The sequence below is a fragment of the Papilio machaon genome, chromosome 8, assembly GCF_912999745.1.
Source record: "Papilio machaon chromosome 8, ilPapMach1.1, whole genome shotgun sequence".
Taxonomy (NCBI): Eukaryota; Metazoa; Arthropoda; class Insecta; order Lepidoptera; family Papilionidae; genus Papilio; species Papilio machaon.
In genome coordinates, this window is record NC_059993.1 from 3,162,789 (window position 1) to 3,186,691 (window position 23,903).

General features: G+C 34.6%; 1 protein-coding gene across 1 annotated transcript; it reads left to right on the plus strand.

The window, feature by feature from the left end:
• The first annotated feature begins 923 nt into the window (after positions 1 to 923).
• Positions 924 to 16,050, plus strand: LOC106720673 (ras-related and estrogen-regulated growth inhibitor-like protein). Its single transcript, XM_014515414.2, has 6 exons — positions 924 to 1,224; positions 11,784 to 11,840; positions 13,815 to 13,891; positions 15,012 to 15,193; positions 15,300 to 15,486; positions 15,831 to 16,050. Exons 1-6 carry the CDS (start codon positions 1,161 to 1,163, stop codon positions 15,897 to 15,899), a joined length of 636 nt encoding a protein of 211 aa, XP_014370900.1. The 5' UTR covers positions 924 to 1,160; the 3' UTR covers positions 15,900 to 16,050.
• The last annotated feature ends 7,853 nt before the right edge of the window (positions 16,051 to 23,903 follow it).

The following is a 23,903-nucleotide window of genomic DNA, read 5'->3' on the forward strand; positions in this document are numbered from 1 at the left end:
ATGTTCAACGTCTATCCAGAATTCCAGCAACTGCAAGTAGCATAAATGATGGTATTTCTATTTGTTTAGGTAAATTACTTTGAAGTATGTCTACGTATATGACTAGTATATCTATTAGTATATTTGTAGTAAATATTATCTAGCATATTTATTACGTCTAAAATTTAACAGAGTAAATTTATATAGATAAGCGTTGCATGATAGTCTAGCATCAATACAATTACAAATTGCCCCCGCAGAGGGCGCTGCGCACTGCCGGTGTTAATCTGAGTGTACCGCAGGTTGGCGTAGGCGGATCAGATCCAATTACGGCTTAGTGTGAATTAATTTATTGCAACAGGCGCCTCCGAGTCGCTCTCACATTGAGACACCACATCAAGATGATGGCCAGACCTTCCGACAACTAAACAGTTTGTACACAAGCTTTTACTAGAAATACAAAATTGCACTCTCTCTTGTTAAATATCTATGAATCGTGTTTAGATGGTAAAACTCGTTCCGCTTCCGTGCTCGTGTAACGTAGCAGTTGTTTATTGAATGAATGTATAGAAAGGACTTATAATTCCAGTGGTTAATAGATGAATAGAAGGGAACCTGGTTCCCTTTCTATTACAGGCAAAATCGTTTTCAAATATCACGAACTTTGTAAAAAATTCCGTTTCAGATCTAAGGGAAGGATTTAGCATCTAAATATTTCAATGACAATCACATGTGAAAATAATTTTCTGGCTATCTTAATATAATATTTCTGACCTATCAGCGAAAAATAACCTTATCGGAAAAATGGCGACGGTAAAAATATTTTTGAATAAATTATCGAAAGAATGTCTCGGTGTCGATGTCGACGCGGATTTTAAATTAAACGGTGATGCATTCCTTATTGTATGCGCGTACGCAGATCTAGAACGGAGGCTGCGCAGGCTGATGCGAGATGCGAGACTCACAGTCAGTCGCACGGGGGACGTCGCGGCGATCGGACGAGCCCACATGCCACGCGCTTTCACAACCACCGTATTCACGATATCATTTACGATAATCCGCGTATAAAAATTGTGTACCGTGAATATTAAAGTGTTAATTCGGACCGATGTGATTGGATGCTAGAAATATGATCGGTTAATCCAGATTTTTATTTACACGTGAAAAACTAAACTTTCCAAATGAAGATGACTGTAAATCGTATAAGGGTAGTGGTGCTCGGAAGCCCGCGGAGCGGGAAATCGGGTTAGTATTTATTTCTTTAAATCTGTTCATTTTATATGGCTACAAATAATTTAATTTTTTGTATTTTTATCATGTAGTCTACGAGGGATAACTTCATCAAGTTACACAATAATCTTACAGATTTTAACTGACATTTCTGTACATTAACACATCTATAATAAACAACTGTCATGTAAATTCAATGAGTAATTAAATTAAGGTTAAGATACAAGCAATAATTATTCTGTGATGATGTTCTATTATTTTATTACAATAAAATATTGCACGATAAAAATTTACACATTTTTCGCGTAGATAAATTATTGGGTAAGACATTTGTCGTGTACGATAAAAAAAAAATTGTGTCATATGTGTGAAATGAGACTAGATTGATAACAATGTTTGCAGACCGATTGAAATATTCGACTTACCTATATTTCGTTTCTCTTTTGTTGCATATTATTGCCCGCTTATCTCAGGAGTCAAATAAACAAATACAGATTAAATAATGCTTATAGATAAACAATTGATACTGAGAACTGTTATTGTTCTAGTTTCTTTTGTTTGTCTATGAGATATTTAAAGAAAGTTTTTTTTTTAAATATTATCTGTTTATTAATTTTAAAAGCGGTAACCTTAGAGATTTAAAGACTTGTAGTTGTCAACCGTTTATAATAATTGGAGGCATTTAATAATGAACATATAAAAAAATATATGACTTTTAGATAATGTAGCTTTTAAAGAATTATCAATGACAATTCATCTAGTATTCTTTAAAATCTTATGATAATTTAAGTATATTGCAATTTAAAATTACTTCAGTATATTAAATATTTAACGAGTATGTTTGTTGTCAACGTAGAATTATAAGAAAAGAAAATAAATCGATACGAAAACGTATTCGTGATGGAGTCGTAAGAGCTTTTGCTTGACGTAAGTAGAATAATTTGCAAGTTATCGAGGTCAAGGCCTGGCAGGTTTCATGGTAAAGAGGTTGCCAACCCAAATACAAAATAACTACTTAAATATAAACTGCAAATTAAATACGATTTTATTTATTTTATTACAATTAAGCAATTAGCATTTTTACTAGCTCATAATTGCCGTACTCGTAGACATTTATTAATGAATAGCGGACGTACATGACTTTGTCCGCGCGGAATTAAAAAAAAAAATGTTAAGTATCCTATATGTTCTTACAGTTTTCTCAGTTTTCTTTCTTTCTTTCTGTTTTCTTCAGGCATGTTTTGTTAAATTATATTTTAAAATGTATCATGAGATAGATATGCCTTTGTGATGGTATTTTTATTCGCTAATGTTTACGCATATTATGTGTTATCACATTCTTAAGCGATGCATACAAGTCTTTGTAGTGAAGGTGAGGATCGTGAACTCGTTCCGAGAAATTTTACTATCTTGTTAAATGATACGTAATTTAAACATTAACAGTCATGTTTTCAAGCACCCTGTAGATTTAATAACAAACATTCTTTTCCCCAAAAAGGTGTGTTTTATCAAATAAAAATAATGGTTTCAATATGAATAATGTTTATTAAGCACTTTTCGAGATTTTTGAATAAATGTAAAATAATTTGCAAACTTTAAAGCCCTCTAGCGGCTAAACGAAGAAACTTTGGATAGGGGTAAGTTGTGTTAAATCGTCATTTTTTCGACCAAGGAATCTGTGGTACTTCATTGTACATGTTTTTCCTGGACACCATGTATGTTAATATTTTTAGCTTTGTTAATATTTTTAATTAATATTTTTAAGTAATATACAATCATAGCAATAAAAATGATAATATAACAAAAATATACATATATATACCAACCACAACTGAGCCATATAGTAATTAACGGGTCAATGATCGCTATTTTTTGTTTTATAATAGTTGGAATTTGTATGGTGGATAACTCATGGCTAGTTAATGATATTTGTGCGTGTTTATTTATTCATCTATGAAGTTTTTAATAACATTCATTCGCCAGTTAAATCGTTTATTCTATCGCTAGTTATGTTCACTTCGATTCTGTAATTCTAATATGGTGATAATGATAATGAGATATGAGATTTATTTATTTTTAAATGATTTATTTAATAACTATATTGAGATGTTCAGAATATACTTATGTACATATGTACTTGTAGGTAGTTTATGTTTCCTCTATTTGCTATAAGTACCATTTAGTAATATCCCAGTTATTACGTGAATTACTTAAATCGTTCAGTGTTAATAGTAGTAATTGAAAGACGTATTTGCAGCACAATTATGTTTATAATATTTGTGCTTTGTATGTTCACATACATATGTACATGGACAGGATTCTTTGCCACAGAAAGTGGGGTAAACTGCAACAACATGTCATATTTACTTTATGATTTTTCTTTCAAATGCATGCATCTTTTACTTGGCCAAAGTAATCTTTTATTTCTCTTTTTGGCAACTTATATGAATCAAAAGGCAAGACACTTTTGAGAAAGACAAACGCATACGTCGACACCCACGCCGACCAAGATTAACGGATTACCACAAACGCGTAACGGAATCAAAGGTATAACGGAGAATCGAATATCACAATCCTATCGATAACATTTTATATACAACGACCAAGATAACTTACGTCCTAAAGTGCCTAGGTAACAGTAAATGTGTGATGCATCAGTATCATAAATATTTACACTTTAAAGTGTAAGGACGTGTTTGAAATTTGGTATTTGTCTTGGTATTTGATAGAAACCTTCTTTTAGGGTACGTAAGCTAAAACTTAGATAGAATGGTTAAGGCCCAAACATCGGTACTTTCGTAGATTGATTTCATGTTTGCTTGTTTACCGTTTTATGAGTTTACGCCTCGTTTGGGAATCTGTAAAGATAGTGATCTCGATAATGTAAAAATAGCGTCGAGAGGTTATAATTAAGTATTTTGCATAGTGTAGGCCGTGTCCGTGTGTGGAGCAACGACCTCGACTACCGGCGTGTTAATGCGTGGTCGTTTAAGAGTTACACAACGCGCGCGCCGGCGCCAGCCAACGGAGCCGTCGGGAAATCGCTTCGCTGACCCACCGGCCGACTGGACGGACTGCACCGGCTCGCCTGTCGGCCGACTGCTCGTAATTGCACCGCCCTAATTGTCGGTCCGCCCGACAACCGACAAGCGACATGTCGCGTCTTACCTTAACTCATTCGTATCGTACACGCTAAATTGTTTTCTATTCCTGCCGTATCGGATGGGAGGGTATATCGCGGATATCTGTCCGACTAACATCGTTTAAACTCCGATTCAATTCTACGTAGTAACAATACATTAATACTATAGAAGCTTTTAACGTAAACATTACCGCCGAGGAAAATATATATGCACCTACGACATTTAGGTCATATTACAGGTCCGTTTACGAAATATGATATGCATCTCGTGTGCCCTGTGGTTATTCGCTGAACATAAATTTTATTATAAATGGTAACACTTACGCTCATAATTCACGGCGAATTAAATATGTTGGTAGAGCGGCCATCTTGACAAATGGCATTCGATTTAAGAGAAAATATCATTTCATATTTTTAAAAAGTTGGTTAACTTTCTAATGTAAATACGAATAAATAAATGACATTTGAATGTATTTATGTAATGTGATTTTCAACAATATATAATCAAACATGATGCCCTTCGCAATCGCAATAAACTCATAGAAAACAAAATCAGTGACGGAGATCTCAAAGGTGCCGCTCGCCTTTTGTTCTCCAATGACGTGCTATCACCAGATACCCCAGACACCCTTCAGGCCTTACAGACGAAACATCCTCCAGCTCCAATAATCCCATATTTTCTCGACCCACCAACAGCAGGGCAAGCATGCCTTCAAATTCAAAACAAAGATGTTACGGATGCCATTTTATCTTTTAAACCAGGTTCGGCTGCAGGTTTGGATGGAATCTCACCCCAACATTTGAAAGACTTAACATCGCGTTCTGTGGGTGATGCAGGCGAGCGACTTGTAAATTCGATCACTAAATTAACCAATTTTATGTATTCCGGTCATGTCAATCCAGAAATTGTTCCCATTCTTTTCGGCGCGAACCTCATTGCCCTCACCAAAAAGGACGGAGGGGTGAGACCAATTGCTGTTGGATCAACACTACGACGTCTGGCCTCCAAAATTGCTGTTCGACATATTTTACCAAAATTAAATTCGGAATTTGAGCCTGTACAGTTAGGCTTTGGTGTAAAAGGAGGGTGTGAGGCAGCCGTCCATGCGTTACGCTCTTTCTTAACTTATGGACAGCCTGACGTGTTGCTCAAAATTGATGTCAAAAATGCTTTCAATTCGGTAAATAGGGATACCTTGTTGACGGAAATAAAACATCATTTACCGGAAATATACAATTATCTTCTTCTCAGTTACGCGAACCCAACGAAATTGCTATATCGTTCTAATGAACTGTCTTCGGAAGTAGGTTGTCAACAGGGTGATCCCCTTGGGCCTGCAATTTTTAGTTTGGCTATAAATCCGATAATCAAAAAATTAAATTCTAAATTCAACGTTTGGTATTTGGACGACGGAACCCTAGGAGGTGATGTGGATACTGTGTTTTCGGACCTTTTTTTAATCAAAAATAATTTTGAAGCCATTGGTTTGGAGCTAAATTTTAGCAAATGCGAACTTTTTATAAATAACTCCAACTTAAATTTAAATGACGTAAAACAAAAATTTAATATTTTGGCTCCAAATATTAAAATAGTTAACATTGATTCCCTTTACCTTTTAGGTTCTCCAATTTTTGATGATTCTTTTTCTGAATATATTAATAATTCAATTGCTAAATTTAAAACAGCCGCTGACCGTCTCCTTGAAATTAGTCCACATTATGCACTTTGCATCTTAAAATTCTGCCTTTTCGTGCCGAAACTTACTTATGTGCTCCGTTGCTGCTCTTTTTGGAATCACCCAGATCTTTTGACACATTTAGACGACTTAATCAAAATTAGTATAGAATCAATCCTTAATATGCAGCTGAACGAGCAATCTTGGACCCAAGCATCCCTACCCATCCGTTTTGGTGGTTTAGGGATTCGCAAAATTTCCAGTGTCGCTTTACCAGCCTTTCTATCTTCTGTCCATAGTTCAGCAAATCTCATAAGTAAAATTTTAAGGGCACCCCCTTCAAACTTTGAGATTGCTGGCTTGGAAGAAGCTAGAAACGCTTTTTTAATTGCATGCCCAGGTCAAAATTTTCCAGTTTCTCCAAAGTCACAGAGGAGCTGGGACGACTTAAACTGCAAACTGACTTACGACAATCTTTTGAGCTGTAGTACAGATTCGGCGCGTGCTAGGCTTTTGGCTGTGGGTACGCATGAGGCCGGCTACTGGCTTCACGCGTACCCGTCAACAAATACAGGAACATTTCTTGACCCTGACACGCTCCGAATCGCAACCTGTCTACGGCTCGGGGTTCCGGTCTGCATTTCTCATAAATGTCCCTGTGGCAGTGATGTCGACATTCTAGGACATCACGGACTGTCATGCCAAAAAAGTGCAGGCCGCTTCTCAAGACATGCAGCACTCAACGATATCATACGCCGGTCTCTTGCCACCGTCAACGTACCAAGTCTACTAGAACCAACTGGTATTGCAAGAGACGATGGCAAGAGGCCGGACGGTATGAGTTTGATTCCATGGAAGATGGGTCGGGTGCTGGTATGGGATGCTACCTGTTCAGACACGCTGGCCCCATCCCATCTTCATGGAACCAACAACAGAGCTGGTGCGGCTTGTGAAGCGGCTGAAAAGGCTAAGGCTAACAAATACAGGGGTCTCGGCTCCGAATATGAATTTGTCCCATTCGGTGTCGAGACCCTTGGTCCGTGGGGTCCTAGCGCTAAAAGTCTTTTTAAGGAAACATCAAAAAGGTTAGTCGACATCACAGGAGACCGAAGAGCTGGCAGCTACCTCGGACAAAGAATAAGTCTTGCCATTCAAAGGGGGAACGCTGCCAGTATCTTCGGAACCTTGCCTAAAGGGACACCTTTTAATGATATATTTTAGTTTTTATGTATTATATTTAATCTAATATTTTAATTTATTGTTTTAAATAGATAATCTTATATAATTTAACTAGCTTTTACCATGTGATTTTATTATACATACATATTTGTTACTACGGTATGTACGGTTTGCAGAAGAATTTACAAATATATAACGTCATATAGAGGGACCTTGCACTTAAATTTGTGAGAAAGTATTCGTAAAATTTGTACGATATTTGTCATTGTAGTTTACGCCCGATACAATAGGCAACGGGCGCTGTCCAAGTCTAATACAAATTTTGTCGATGTTGTTACGAATATTTACTCGCAAATTTTCATATTAGGCCCCCTTAAGAAATCCTTACATCGTTGAAAGAGTCGTTATAGTGGATTACGAATAACGTATGAAAAGGTGTTTTATAATCCTATCATTTATGTATGTGTTCAAGAAGTTAAATTTTACATTAACTCATTTGTCAAAGCGTCAAAGCTTACTTCATCGAAAACAATCTAAGAGTTATGTACGTGTAATAGACGTGATAGTAAATTTCTTGTAACTGGCAACTCACAAAGTTTACAGTTAACTGGGAGTTCTAGGAATTCGCAAAGGACATAACAACAGATAATATATTCGTTTTATAGTTCTCAAGCTGTCGTTATGTTCTGACTAATATATTAAGTTTAATCCATTTGACCTTCTAATGATGTTTTTATTCCCTTACTTATTTAATAAAAAGCATTGAAGGCGGGTAAGAGCGGCGGGCACTTGATGAGCGTTTGACCGTACTGGACCGAAATATATACGTCCTGGATCGATCCCCGATGTGTTTTTTGATTTTCGAATTTCATATGTTCACTTATGATGCAACCTACACAAATCGACTAAGATATTCAAAGATATGTGTGAAGTCAACCAACCCGCACTATTCCAGCATAGTTGACTCAGGCCTGGTCACCTTTATATATGTAGGCTCCGGGCCCTTCGGTGAGGGCAATATATTTGAGCTGATGATGATGATACGACGTTAATCATTACAAGGGAAGACAGACTATTCATCTATCCATAATCATCTCGTGCTTTAATTTATTTATGAAATTTACTAATCGGCATAGAAAAATCTAAAATAGCTGGTAATTCTATTGCCACGTGTCAACGCCATTTTTAACCAGTTCGACAAATGATGGATTGTGTTAGCTATCTATTAATTACCCTTAGATTCCTGTTCGTATAACGACCATTGTTTCTTCTGATGGTGCACCATCTATCAACCCACGTGATGCCATGTCGTTCCGCCGTGGTAATTTGTCTTTCATGCTTCTATGAGTTATTAATAGATTTTTGATTTTTTTTCCAACTCGTGTCAAATGTCAATCAGTTTACAGCCGCTCATATATTACAGCACGATTACAACACGATCAGTGATAATCATAGATAATGTTTTTTTTTATATCGTCAATTTAGTAACTGGCTGAAAATAGGCGTTTGTTTAATAAACAATACTTATTTAGTTTAAAGTATATATTCTTCAATTACTAAAGTGAATTAAGAATCAAAACTATTACGAGTGCATTTTTAGGTTTGTATATAATTGCGAGTAAAAGTTATTAGTTTTTAAAAATACATCGTGCTCACTGCAATTAATGTTATATTTATTATATTCAAAATATTTCGAACAGTTTTAATATTAATGCGCACATACGCAAGGATCTACGGAATGGTTTTTTTAATTATTTTATTGGAATGCTCGAAGGGGGACTGTTGAAATTTTATCACACGCATACTGCACGTAATCCGATCGAATGGAGAAAGTAAAATTCCTGATACCCATTACAGTCTTAAAATCAAAGCGAAAATGAGAGTGTTGTTTCTCGGTCATTGTAAAACTTTTATAAAATATATTGTAATGTTATGTCTCAAGAATTTTTATTAGAGGTTATTAAATTTCGATACTTTATGGCTAACCGTTTAGCAAAAGTTTGACTTTTATTGACGTTGTAATTGGTAACTCCTGCGCAATCCAATGGGTCCTGATTATATTGTACTTTCGAAAATATTTATAGTTTACAATTTCCTTTTCGTTTGTAATTTTCATCGTCGCATTAATTTATTCACGAGACCGTTTCGAGGACCGATATTAGCAAAGGGGAAAGTATTTTTTTATTCATAATCATTTTTATAATAACAAAGTCCAAAGCCTTAAATTGAACATGACGATGCTTATTTTTAAAATATGAATGGATATTTTTTAAGAACAGTACAGTTTATTAAACGGAGTTGTATTGTATTTCGCATGGTTAAAAATTGGTTGAAAATATTATTATGATGGACTTTTTATAAAATACTAGCTGTCGCCCGCGACTCCGTCCGCGCGCATTTTAAAAAAAAACTTAATAGCGGTATGAAAAATAGATGTTGGCCGATTCTCAGACCTACTGAATACGCTCACAAAATTTCATGAGAATCGGTCAAGCCGTTTCGGGGGAGTTCAAGTTCGAACCCCGTGACACGAGAATTTTATATATAAGAGGATAATATGTGGGAGCGATGATGTATACTTTTTCAAATAACAACAACAAACAACTACTATTTTTTAAATACAATTTTCTCGATATTTCTAACAATATAATCGATAAGCTTACTTATTGATTTATAAGGTAAACCAGGAAGCTATTATTTCAGTTCGAGAATTGAACTAGAAAGTCGAAGGAATTCACTTCAAGTCCATTGTCATACGACGCTAGTGCTCTTTCACACGAGGACAGACCAGTAGGACAGAGCAGTACTGTTCAAAACAGTTCATCATTAGCTCACTATACGTCCCCACTGAGGGGCTCGGAGCCTTACCAAGTTAGGGGTGACTAGGCTATAGTCAACTACGCTGGACCAGTGCGGGTTGGTTGACTTCACTCATATCTTTGAATTTCTTCTCAGATATGTGCAGGTTGCATCTCGATGTTTTCCTTCACCGTAAGAACGTCGGATAAATGTAAATATGTAAATCGAAACTGTACTCCACCGAAATAAACTAACATTTGATTAGTGATATCGTTAATCGAATAGTCAAAGATGTATGGAAAAGAGAACTTTCGATATTTCACTTGCTTGTTCGACCTTTGACATTTTTGTGCCTAAATATTTGGATACATTTTGTCGATTTTACAGACGATATTTGTAATCAATTGTTCCTTTATCTTAGGGCTATATTCTGTAAACGAAGTGTCTTCCAACGATAGCAGTACCGCACTGTCTACTGCTCTGCGTGACAGTTGTTTCCTCGTGTGAAATTAGCGTAAGTCGACTTGCGTAAGGTAGACTCTCCGGTTGTGCAACCATTTTGGGTCGGGAATGGGTAACGATTTTCTCGGGACACGTTCCCTTGTTCCTCCGAACTTGGTACGACCAGTTTCTTTGCTTGTTTGTGTCGCCAATGTCTGGTCTTCTTACTACATCATTACAACAACAAATGTCAACTGGTTTTTTTATTTGTATTATTTTTTATATAAAATCAAGTGATAAGTGTACCAGAAATTATCTGGATCACTAAATATTGACATTTAAGGCATTTTTTGTTTGAATTGTTAAAAGTATCTGGTGTAATGTTTATTGGCATCTAAATGTAAAGGTTATCCCATTTTTTTTGTTTTGTCTTGCTTATTATTTTGTGGCATATTTTAATGTGTCTATAGACGTCTTTGCTACTTACATTTTTATTTCTCACATACATATCTTACAGAAATATTTACTTAAATTCCTTATTCTAAACCTGACTTTCGAACCGGTCTGATTAAATATTCAAGCACATCCCTATATCTTAGAAAATCTAGTAGCTTTATAAAAAAGGTATCTAACTCAAAATTGTTATCCAAAGGCGGGAAGTTATTAAACGGGCGTACATTCATTCCAGTAGCTTCATACGTTAGTGTAATAAAGGTGATGAGGTTTTTATCGAAGCTATTCTAACAATAAATAGCTATCCATCAAAGGAGGTAGAATCAGAGAATTTAATTCGCTTCCCACTTAGGAACGAATGTCGCACAGCAAAATGTCAACATAAGAGCTATCATTCAGCATCCACGTATGTTGCTATGACAAGTTATCGACCTAATTGCAGTATGAGTGTCAAATGTTACTTCATTGGGTAGGAAAATAACGTCCTAGACTGTACTCATATAATTCTTCAAGCACGTTCCCGAAGTGTAATCAGCTTTTTGAATACGCAGCTCAGCTTTTGATGGGATTGTCGGGATTCACCACACTTCATTTACTAAGCCTGGCCCTATTCAAGTTTCTTGCTATGTCATTGATGTTGATGACTATTTGTACATGGATATTTAAATTCCAGGAGTCGATACATTCCTTTTGAAAACAACAATAGTTAAGTAGAAAGTACAGAGCAATAACCTCCTAATTGATGATTCATTTGGGAGGTGAGGTATCATGGAATTAAAATGATATAGTGATTAGAAATTGGCTGTAATAAAGACGCTTTCATTAAAGACATTAGGTGTTGTTTGATTTTTTTTTATAAAAATATTTTTTTCTGTTTGTTACAGCGGTGGTTGTGCGTTATCTAACAAAACGGTACATCGGCGAGTACAGTTCGACAGGGGGTGAGTTTAATATAATTATTTTAACATAATCATATCAAGATAATTATGTTACATGTTTAAACAAAGTTTCCATCCAGTACGAGGCTATTGTTTATGGAATGTGCGCATGAGTTTTAAGTAAACTAAGGAGTTTAGTTTATATATACTTACATATTATAAAGACACATAAGAAATTTATAGTTTCATTAAAAAAAAATGGTGAAATAATCTTCAATTCGAAATTCAAGTTATTTTATATATTAAATGCGTAATTATTTTTACCACAAATGCCTTTTATAGTTATATTTAAAACACCTTACCATGGTCAAAAACAGCCAGTACGATAATATCATTGTAATTATTTGTCAAGACGTATATTTACCTTGAATGACCTTAAATTATTAATCAATATTCTATAAATATACGAGAATTATAAGGTGAGGGCAGACTCGTTTAATAACGTTGCTCATCTTTCTTGAAACCGGACATAATCCTTGAATGTAAGTACTAAGCATTTAGTGTAATTTTTCTTAAGACATGACTTGAATTTCGACCGCTGTTATAACTGTGCGTTTCCATAATCGAAAAACTTGTATAAAAGCTTATTATTTCTTTCATAACCTCTGAAACAACACAGACAAAACAAGTTTTAATACAAGTTTTGATAGCAGTGAAAATTCACAGTGAGACAGGTTTGTTTTCAACAATCAACGCCCATTTGGCCTTAAACGATAGTTCTTTGCTACTGCAATTTGTCTCTTTCCTTCCGACTTTAATGTAATTTTGTTTTGCGTCAGATATTTCTGTTCTCTTTTTAATTAATATAACTTTAAAATTGAATATGTTGATTACAACATTTACGATTGTTTTTTATCACAGTTTTATGATGTTCTTGTGATTGTGAATGGATTGCGAAACGAAAGCACCGTTTTGTAATGTCGATTATTACGAGAAAGTTTTAATTGGCTGTTGTTTGTATGGTCAAGGATGATTTTAAATGGTCAAAGTGTACAAAGTGGATACTAAGAAAACATTTTTTTTAATCCTTAAGAAAAGGGGAGCGATTTAAAAAATTGCATTTATACTGTGGTAAAATAAAAAAAGGCAGTACAAATAAAAGCAATTAAGGTTTCCCTTAAAACCATCTAGAGGCTAGAAGAGGAAATTCGGAGGAGATTCTGGAAGAGGAAAGGAATTACATTGTTTGAGATACAAAGTCTTAGTTTCGATGGGTCCTATGTATAAGGGCCAAAGTAACAAATTGATGATTTTTCCTTTTTTATGTTAAAGGCTACGTCTTAGTCTAGTTAACAACATGCACTAAACACAAATACACATTTACAGGTGTAAACGTGTTTTTTGCTGAAGTGATAGAGCCTATGCGGCATCTTTTCCTATATGGTCGAAACTTTGAGAGCTTTCTCCTGAAAAGTCAATTTGCACATTAGTCCTTATACGCAGGTGCCATCGATTTATCATATATTTTTTTTTGTTCGATCACTAATGTTGTTGTTGGCATGTTTCGTTTGGCCCAATTAAGAAAGAAAAGAAACAAGCTATCACGACCGGTAGAAATACCAATACCTACACGGTCCAAATAAGCTCCGGTGAAAAGTGGGTATAGTCGGCTAAAGTTGTACACACCTTTAGCCATCCCATTAAGGTCATACGCTTGTAAAAAACCAGATCTCTTGTTTTTTATAATATGGTAACAATGCCGTGTTAAGTGGCAATGTCAACTATGGGCTACGGTGCACGGACAAACGTTTAAGTATACATTCTTTTTTAGCTTCGGGAACCCTTAAGATTTTTTATTAACAAATTTAATTTCTGAAAAATTTATATCGAAAAAAATATATTTTTTGTAATTTGTTTCTTAAATACTATGAAAAAATCATTTTGAAAATTCTACAGCGGCGGATAAATTTATTGTCTTATTCATCACATCATAAAAAAGTAAAGTCTTTTAAATTAAAGCATTATTCTTTGTTTCAGATTTCCTCTATCAACATAGAGTAGCATTCGATGGAGCGGTTTCAGAAGTAGAAATACTGGACACCTCAAATTGCGCGGTAAATACCACTTGTAGATATAGTCATTCATATTGTAGCTTCGATTGTTTGTTGGCTATAGAGTGGATGAAACGATTGTTGTTCACAGATAACTTCTAAAATAATATGTATTTTACTAGTTAAAATAATACAAAACACTTCTATGGATACTTGCATTCTCATTCTGAATTACGTACTGCACAAGACAAAAGGCAATTTAACTTTAGATTAAGATCACAAACTCTGGCTGATGCAGACAGATGACAGTTAACTGATAGGCGATGAACGATTTAATTAAGAATACGGACTCTGCAGAAAAGTCATCCCGAAATAATATGCCCGTTTTGTATACGTGTTTTGTGGTCTGGAGTCCAGACCATCTAAGGAAACCTTCTAGGTCTGTCCTTGGTGGTATTTCCAAACCGCTACGACTAGATTCCTAAGGCTGGCAACGCATCTACGATTCTTCTGTTGCCGATGTCCATGAGCGTCGATGAACACCTTGGTATTCCCGCTGCTCGTTGGCCCCCTTCTCTTATAAAAGAAAGGTTAATCCTGCTATTAAGCGCCTGGAGAAAATTAGCTTCTACTGCTTTGTTAGCCGTCGAAATGTGCCTATTATAATAATATTAGTTACCATCAATGTATACCGGCGTTTACAATGAGATTGTCTAAAATCTTCACGACTGACCGACGCTTGCGTAACATCGATACTTCTTAACAAACGAAATACTTAGTCATTGTTATGAAGATCGGAGCAACGTGCTTTGTTTTCATCTGGGAGACAGCTTATTTGACTAATGCCTTTGATACTGCGCACTCTACTGATTTAGTGCGTTGCTTCCTTTGTACATTTACTATTTTGAAAGCATGCATATATTTCATAGAGAATAAAGGATTATTTAATGTAAGGTCAGATATGGTGAATATTAAGCATAGTTTCAGTCTAGAAATGTTATATGCTGGAGGAAGTTTGTCGATTGTTATTATTGGGAATTCGTTTTACAAAAAAGAGTGGAAATTTCTTAAAAGTCACTAAAGATTCTACAGATTCTTTAGTGTATGTTTATTTTCATAACGTCAGGCCGTCCATACTCCATTTGTTTCTCGTTTTATAAATCAGAGTATTGTTGTTGTTTAGATCCGTGGTTGCATCGGCGAGCACGTACGGTGGGGTGATGCGTTCGCGGTGGTGTACTCCGTGTGCGACCGGCGATCGTTCGTGGCGGCTGCCGAGCTGCTCTCATTGCTAGTGCGAAGTCGACTGCCAAGCTGCGCAGCCATCACCCTCCTTGGAAATAAACGAGACCTCGAACACGCCAGGTAAAGCTACACAAGTTTTTTATTAGTCAGTCATCACATTGTCAATGGTCTTATTTGTACTTTTATGCTTTGAAGTCCGTATTGCTATAAAACATGTATGTTTCAGGGAGGTCCACGCGGAGGAGGGTCAAGAGCTATCGCTGCGGTTCGGTTGCCAGTTCTACGAGGTGTCTGCGGCGGAGTCGTGCGCGGGAGCGGCGCTCGCCTTCCATGCGCTGCTGCGGGAGGCCCGCGCGCTCGCGTTGTTACTACCCACGCCGCGCCGCAAACTCGCCGCTTACTCCGTCTCTAAGGTATGTACTTTAAGGTGTTTACGAGAGTCGAGGGCAAACGTTAGCTTGCCAACCGTACATCATCTCCAAGAATTAGTAAACCAGATTTACTTAAACTAACATGATAAAAGTTGCTGGAGCTCATAGCAGAATGGTAACAATCTACAGAAGGATCATTGTAGTTGAGTTAAATTTGTAGTTTCTGGTTTTAGTGTAAGAGGAAACTGTTTGCAGTAACATGTTAGGGTAATTTTGAAAGAGCCCTGAGTTTATGCAGTAGCAAACAAGGTTTCCATAAACCAGATTCCTTCACGCACTGAAGCCGTAATTCAAGCTAATGCATCCAATGTTTTTGTTTCCAACAGGTCATCGGCACGATATTCGGCAAAAACAGCAAGAGCGTCCGAAAGAAACGACCATCGTTAAGTATTTAAGAATATTTTATTTAATTTTATTGTTAAAACAATGGACTGCTTAATTCTTATATTAGAATAGTTGAGTAAGTTGAAAACATTACTTGAAATTAAATGTGGAGTTAAATTCTTAATTCAAATTGTTGGTGATTCGTTTGTAAAATTTTAATATTGTGAGAGATCCTACAACTACTATTATAGAAATAAAATATATATATTTTGCTATCTAAACACACTTGTGAAGTAAAAACACTTTATTACCGATTTTAATTTATGAATTATTCGACTCCACTATAGATTTTATCTACATTTTTCAAAGAATTTGTACATAGTTTTTCAATCATATGTAATAATAGTTCATCAATCATGAGATTTTTGGGCCTAGGTTAGATTGTATCCACCTTCATATTTTTTATTTAGTAACTTAATTTTTGTCACCAACGGATAAAATATTGTCTTACGGAATTTACGCTCTTGTCTGAGCGTTTTTTTTTCTTTTTAGTTTTTGTAAAAACCTCGCACTAGTTATAGACGGAGTGTAAACGATTACTTTAATAATTGTAAATATTAAGATATAAGTGCCTTTTTAAGTTATAATTAAGTTAAACATTTATACTATTAAAATAAGTACATTGTGTCATGAAAAATAGGAGAAAAATTTGACTTTACAAATTGATGGCTGATTATTAAATAAATTTGTATTATATTAGACAAGCGGTTTTATTTCAAATAATCTTCTTTCCCTTCCACTTCTCCTTTGATTAAAGGTAGGCAACGCATATGCATTTGCAGATGTTTAAGGGTAACGATCGCTTCGCTATTTCACCGAATTCAGGTAGCCGTATGCTTATTTGCCACCTTTTGATATAAAAAAAAATCTGATTCTAATATCGCTTTCTTTAGAACAATATGAGATTAGACAAAATACAACCTGCTTCTTTCTTGTCATCGAAAACAAGCAAATAAGGAATTATCTGACATCCATTTTCCCAGTTTTTTGAAGAGAAGTATACCTTAGGTAAACTATAGAAGCCGAATATATAGAAGGGTCGTGGCTGAAATTATGAATGAGATTTAACTGCAGGGCGAAAATCTGGTGCGACTCCTCATAGAGTAGGAAAAGGAAAAGGAGATGATGATGATTTGATGAGTGACGTAGGTAAAACAAAGGAAAAAATGCTTTAGTTAATTTTATTTAATGATTTTTGTTGGTAAAAAATGTGCATAGAATACAATGGCTGTAGGTATTTTAAACTATGCATTTATTTCATCGCAGTCATCGCATTTTATTTATAATTTAATTAACTTTATGTTTATTTTATTACTATTTCAGTTCAGTATTTAATTGTTATTCATTTATCTTAGGAATAAAATAAGTGTAATGAAGTATCGACAGAGTGTGGAAATGTTCAGAGCTGCCAAGTGCGTCGTAAAATCTTATTAATTTTACGATTGTAACCATAGAGTTCTACCTTGAGACTTGTTGTTGTCTCTGTCTATTCAAGAAGAATGAAAGGGATGATAATATGATATTACAAAAGTGATACGACAGTTGAAATCTACTGTTAAGTAAAAATTCCAATGATTTTGCTGCGATGCTCGGCTGTTCAAAGAACATTATCGACGCGCAATAAAATAATTCGATTAACAAACCGTTAGAGAACATTATCGTTTTACGTCGTAAACTCTAACTCAATTAATTTCATAATACAAGATTATAAAAGGATAATTAATTAATATAGCTGACAATTTAGTTGCATTAGGTTGAAGTTCATTTACGTGATTATTTTATTTTTGTAATAAAAATAAAATGGCGGTACCAAGTATATCACACTAATATTATAAATGTGAATGTTTGGCTGGATGTTTGTTACTAGGTATCTCCAAAACGGCAACGGATCTGAATGTAATTTGGTTCAGATGTAAAACATAGTCTAGAAGATGACATAGGCTGCTTAGGTGTAAAGTTAATTTCGCGCGGATAAAAGCTAGTTCTTAAATAATTATTTAAGAAATGTGATTTTAACTAGAAAGCGATGTTCGTATATTATATAGCTACGGTATATTTGAGCGGAAACTTTAGGCGAACCGATAACCGATTACCGAACGGATGACGTGGAAGCGGAAGCCTTAACAAGTTCAAGTGCACGTCAGTTGTGAACTGGCTCGTAATTTATTCGGTAGGCGGGTTAGGAATGAATGGGCGCATGAGAGCGGTAAATAATTGGCGAGACGCGGTTGCGTAATGTAACAAATGACTCCTTCACTTGTTCCACGCTTCAAATTAAATCGAATACAAACACGGAGGTCTAAACATAGACCTAATAGTTAATAGAGACCTTTTTTAAAACTTATGCCTCTATTGTCTTTGGTTTTTAGTTATATTTTCTTCTTAATGCTTCTAGATTTTTTATTCTAGTCAGAAATTCTTTAAATTTGTTCCATACATACTAGTGATGTAACGAATATTCGCATTCGCATTCGCATTCGCCAATATTCGCATATTTTTCGATATTCGCATTCGCATTCCTATTCGCAAAAAACGATGCGAATATTTAGCGAATGTATTTAACAAACAAAAAGGAAATTATTATATGGTTGCATATGAAATGATAACACAACTGATAAGATTTATATATTTTTATTAAACCATACTTGAATTAAAAAAAATATATTATGGAACAGTCTTGGTAAGCAACTAAATTAGAAACACTTTCTCTTTTGTTCTTGTTAGTCTAATTAAAATATTAACAAAATCACAACTTAACTCCACCACAGAAAAAATAATGAATGTCCATGCCTTACATATATTTTGAAAAAAATCTAATTCTAAATTCAAGTATCTTTTGTGAAAACAGAACTTCAGAGATCCAATCAAATCTAAGTATAATATTAATTTATAACCTTTTTGGCTTTAATTATATATTTTTCCATCCCACTATATATTTTCTAATAATTAAATATGATAATGAAATATAAACTTAAAAAATCAAAAAATGAATACTTGACTATTTGTAAATAAGCTTTTTACAAAAACAAAAAATATTTATTTCTATTTAAAATTGGGTTAAATTTGGGAAATGCAATAACACCAAACTAACCTCAAATCAAAACAATACTTTTCGAATGAACTTTCTGTGACTAACTTCGTTCATTCAACCTGTATCGGCTCGGCTATGTTCAATTTAAACATGGCCGACACGAAATGTCAAACATTTTGCGCGCGCTTTATTTGAAATTTAACATTCGCATTCGCATTCGCATTCGCGAATATTGAAGATGAATATTCGCATTCGCATTCGCATTCGCGAATGTGAAAAATCCAACATTCGTTACATCACTAATACATACGAGAAACAATGTTTAAATATGATTTATTCTGCATAGAACAAAAAACAAGGAGATATGCTGCATATTTTATATTGTAGTACACGATAAGATTCAGATGACATCAACGTTTTAACTTGTTCGTAGTTTCCCAAATCTGTACTGTTTTAGCAAAGATCTTGATATTTTTCTAATTTAGTCCTTTTTTATATAATCTTGTATCTCTGGTAGACTAGTAGATACTGTATGGATACAGGGTGTTTGTTCGATGCCGAGATAAGAGTAATAAATAAATGGCGTGTCTAGATGGCGGTAGCGGCGCCAACTTTCCGCCGCGCATGCGGACGTAGAAACTGTTCAACTTTTAGCTATTTATTGCACCTCATAAATTATCTAGTGTTGCATCTAACATGCTCTGCAGCTTGCGATATAATGTTCTATAAAAATAAAATTATCATATATTTAAAATGATAATATATAATAGTATCTGCATAATAACTATACTGCGTTTAAGCGGGTCATTGACTTAATTCCAAACGTCATTTATGTTCATTATGCATTATTGGATATCGTTATTTTTGATGTAACACATAGTTGAAATACAAAAAAGGATCATGATGTAGGTATGTGTATATGAAAGCATGCCCGTGGTCCCGTCCCGATGCGTTGGAGGAACAGAGGGGTTTTAGTGGGTATGCTTCCCATCCGGAAGAGAATCTCACATGACTATCACGTCCCTCACCCCCGGGGCGCGGAGTATGCATAAAGCATTCCCCTCTGAAAAAAAAAGGTATGTGTATATAGAGTTAGTATGCATGTAATTATGACATTTTATTTGAATTTATTATTTACATTTTTTGAACTATTCAAAAGCTAAAATTTTCGGATGGCAGAGAGACGCATGACAAGTGATTCATCTCTTACGAATGTCCTTGACCCACTTACGTAGGGTCAGTGCACCAGGTTTCCGTCCTCAAAATCAATCTGCTGTCACCTTTCATCCATCCATCTCTTCCTAGGCCTTTTTTCTTATTACGAATGTGATCAGTGAAATGTGTATAGTTATAGCTTCTCTTTACGTATTAAGAAACTTGAGGAGTTATAAAGTATTTACAGCTGTTTATCATTTAACCTTATTATCCGAACAATTATTGTAATTAAAAATGTACGCATCTATTATGTTTCTAAGAATTGTGAATTGAATAATTATTAATGAATAGTTACAACTTTCATTTGTTGTAATTTATTCAATAGAAAAGGTTATAAACACGTGACCTGCGCACAAATTTAGCATCACTTATTGAATGTGATATATGAATTAATGATGAATTGATAGCTCAAGTGAAAGCATTCGTAATCAGATATGTCACCGAACAATTACGAACTTCGACAGTTTATAATCTGACTAATATCTAGGATATTGCAAACTGAGCAGATTATTAGATTATTAGCACCGATAATGGCAAACACAAAATATTTCTTTTAATTATTACGACTAATTATCCTGTTCTACTTAATAAAAATTACCTTTGATAATGTTTTCAGTCTAATTAACTTAAACTTAAATGTTATAACGACAGCAAAATATCAGTTAAGTACAAGTCAACAGTCAAGGAACGACACGTCAAGTTGTGAATGGTTTATTCCGATGTTTTTTAGACAAATTTTAAATTTACGAAATTCACAAACTATCTGTGATATGCCAATAGTATTGCTGAAAGCTCAACTAGATCATGCTGTATTGTGGTAGTTACAACTATAATAAGAAAAGTCGGTCGATGTTTGAGTCCCGTGTCACTTAAATGTGGCTCAGTTGATTGCACGAAGAATGGCGGGAAATTTACAAGATTATAACGGTGACTTGCTGAATAATTTATCTCTAAACGTCCAAACTTCGTAACGTTCTTTAGTTGGAATGAAGTAAGATTATTTTAGTAATTATGTTTGTCAATCCTTTTCTCCTATTCGCTAAGAAATGTCAGAAATGAATGAACGACTTTTTCTTTCTGGTAAGAAATCTCAGTAAACTCTTTAATAATACTAAAACGAATCATAGAATTGAAATAAAATATAAAACATCTTAAGTCGAATTTGTAGCAAATAAATCGAAACCAACAGAATGTAGTCAGTTAAAGCTTGGTATTTCAAATAGAAATTGTACGTTGCGTTGACAACCTGAAATAAGCGTAATTTAAAATCTACGACAATGTCCTTCTCGACCCAGATTTAAAATTAGCTTATTTAATAATAGAAGTTAAGTGAAATTCTATCCACCATCTATCCATATTCTATCACAATAAAAGCAGGAAATATTTACAACATTGTTAAGTTAAGCAACTCAAGTGTAACAGAGTTTATATTTTGGTACAAAATTTCAGTCTTTCCACTACGAAACATCGAACAATATAGTTACATTTTGGAGAGATTTTTTGTATGAACGTATAAAATTTTATGAATAACTCTAGACAGGGGTCTTTTTACTATTTACTACTCTTTACGTCTATTAAACTACATAAAAAAAACATTGGAATAAAACAATTGCTCTATAAAAAGACATAAGGAAATATAAAAAACACGATCGATAGAACGGTGGCGACCTCGAGTAACCTTATTCAAGAATTTGACACGCGGAGACATGGCTGCGTCGTGAAGTTCGTGCAAAGCGACCGTCGATAGAACAGATAACATTATCTTACACTTTCATCTCCCGAGTTAGATTAAACGATTACCTATGTCGTCTAATTGCTCGCCGCACGTATAGTACGGCAAAGTTATCTGGCCGATGATAAGACGCTGCTATCGCGATAAGTTCTGTTAGAAAATATGTAAAAGTTATGGCATAGTAAATAACACATACATATATAACAAGGGAGCTACAGTACGACAAGGATGTTGTGACATAGACAGGGGGACGTTAGTGAGCTATTTAAATTAGTTGGATTCATGTCCACTGGGTCAGATAAGTCTGTCGGTCTATACTAATGCATGACAGGAACCAGACATGACATTATTCCAACGATTATCTAATGCGACGTACACTAATATCTTACGACATTCAATGAAACAAAAAATTAAAAGTAACCGCCTCTGACATCCGCGTTTAATAACTTAAGCGATAGCTTCAATTAGCGCCTATTCAGTGACATTTATTAAAAGAATAAAATTTGACTAAGAGATTTTAAAAAGAAAGTTATTTGCACAGACAAAACAATTTGTATGTACAAAGTTTTGCGAAATTATCAGTAACTAAAATTTCTAATTGTTCTAGCAAAAGCTTATTTGGAATTTGTTACAAGAAATGTGTGCAAAAATATTTTGAAATATTATTTTTAAACCGACTTATAATATATTCTTATTCATCAAAATAAATAGAAATTCTTGGAAAAGATTTCAACGATATCACTACAGTAAAATTGATAGTATTTACAGATGTACACAATATTGTATTTAAATTCCACAATAACATGATTAAGAAACTCTTATCCGTTGTCTGTATATTTGAGCTAACTCCGTGGTTCATATAGAAAAAAAAGCCAAATCAATGTAGGGTTAGGAAATAAAAGACAAAATTAAAACACTCACGTACAGTTGTCCGGTGTCGGCACCGACTAGTTTCAAGCCCATCGGGAGCCCTTCATCAGGGTGATTGGGACTGGTATTATTTCATGGACGCGGCCCGTCGCTACTACCGTCGTACAGTCGTCTACTTGTCGGTGCCGACAACGGACAACTGTACGTGAGTGTTTTAGGCGTTTCCTATATTAGTTAATGATAATGTCTCACGAAAGTTTGAATAATTTAATGAGGAAATTAAAGAAAACAATACACTGAAATAATAGCACCAGTTAGACATGTATTTAAGTACACATGTATAATACGGAGGAATACATTTAGAGACCGGGACATCCATCATACAATAAACTGGTCCAAGTCAGCAAATGAGATGACAGTGACGAATTAATTTGAATCCTTACGTTTCATAAGATCCAAAAATATATTTACAATCGAATTGTGTAACCGGTGAGGCAAATGGTATCGAGTTAAACGCTAATGGACTCTAATATAGATAATCAGTGGCCCAACTGTCTAAACTTTGACGAATGAGAACTCTCGGTAGGAGACAAATGCTCATCGGAGAAAGTGAGTTATTGTTGAATTACAGATATTGGAATCGTTAAATTTAATTATCACTAAAGTGAACTATTAGGACTAAAAAAGATAACTATTGTGATAAGATTTAGCACTAACTTAAGAGTAATCTTAAATTCTTTTCTCATAACACAAAGGAATTTAGGTAGAGAAAAATTATCCCTAGAAATCAAAATCGATACAAAAAGACGATAAAACTTATTGTTAATACATGACTGATATCTGATTTGAAAGGAAGTCATATCTAATTGATGTACACCACAATACATCTTCATTTCATAATATAATGTACGAGTATGTCCATCAAATAAAACAGTAGATAACACTAAATGGTTAATTTGTAATCGTATGGTGTACATTACGTAAACCATACCAGTCAACTAAACAACCAATCAAACCGGCTTCTGTCTTCAGTTCAGTTTGATACAGACATTGTTACATTGACGAATGCACTGACAGATATGCTACTGTTGTAATACATTGGATAAAATTAATTGACCGTTATTAATTTCAAAGTAATATTATACTTTGCAATTATATTTTTAATAC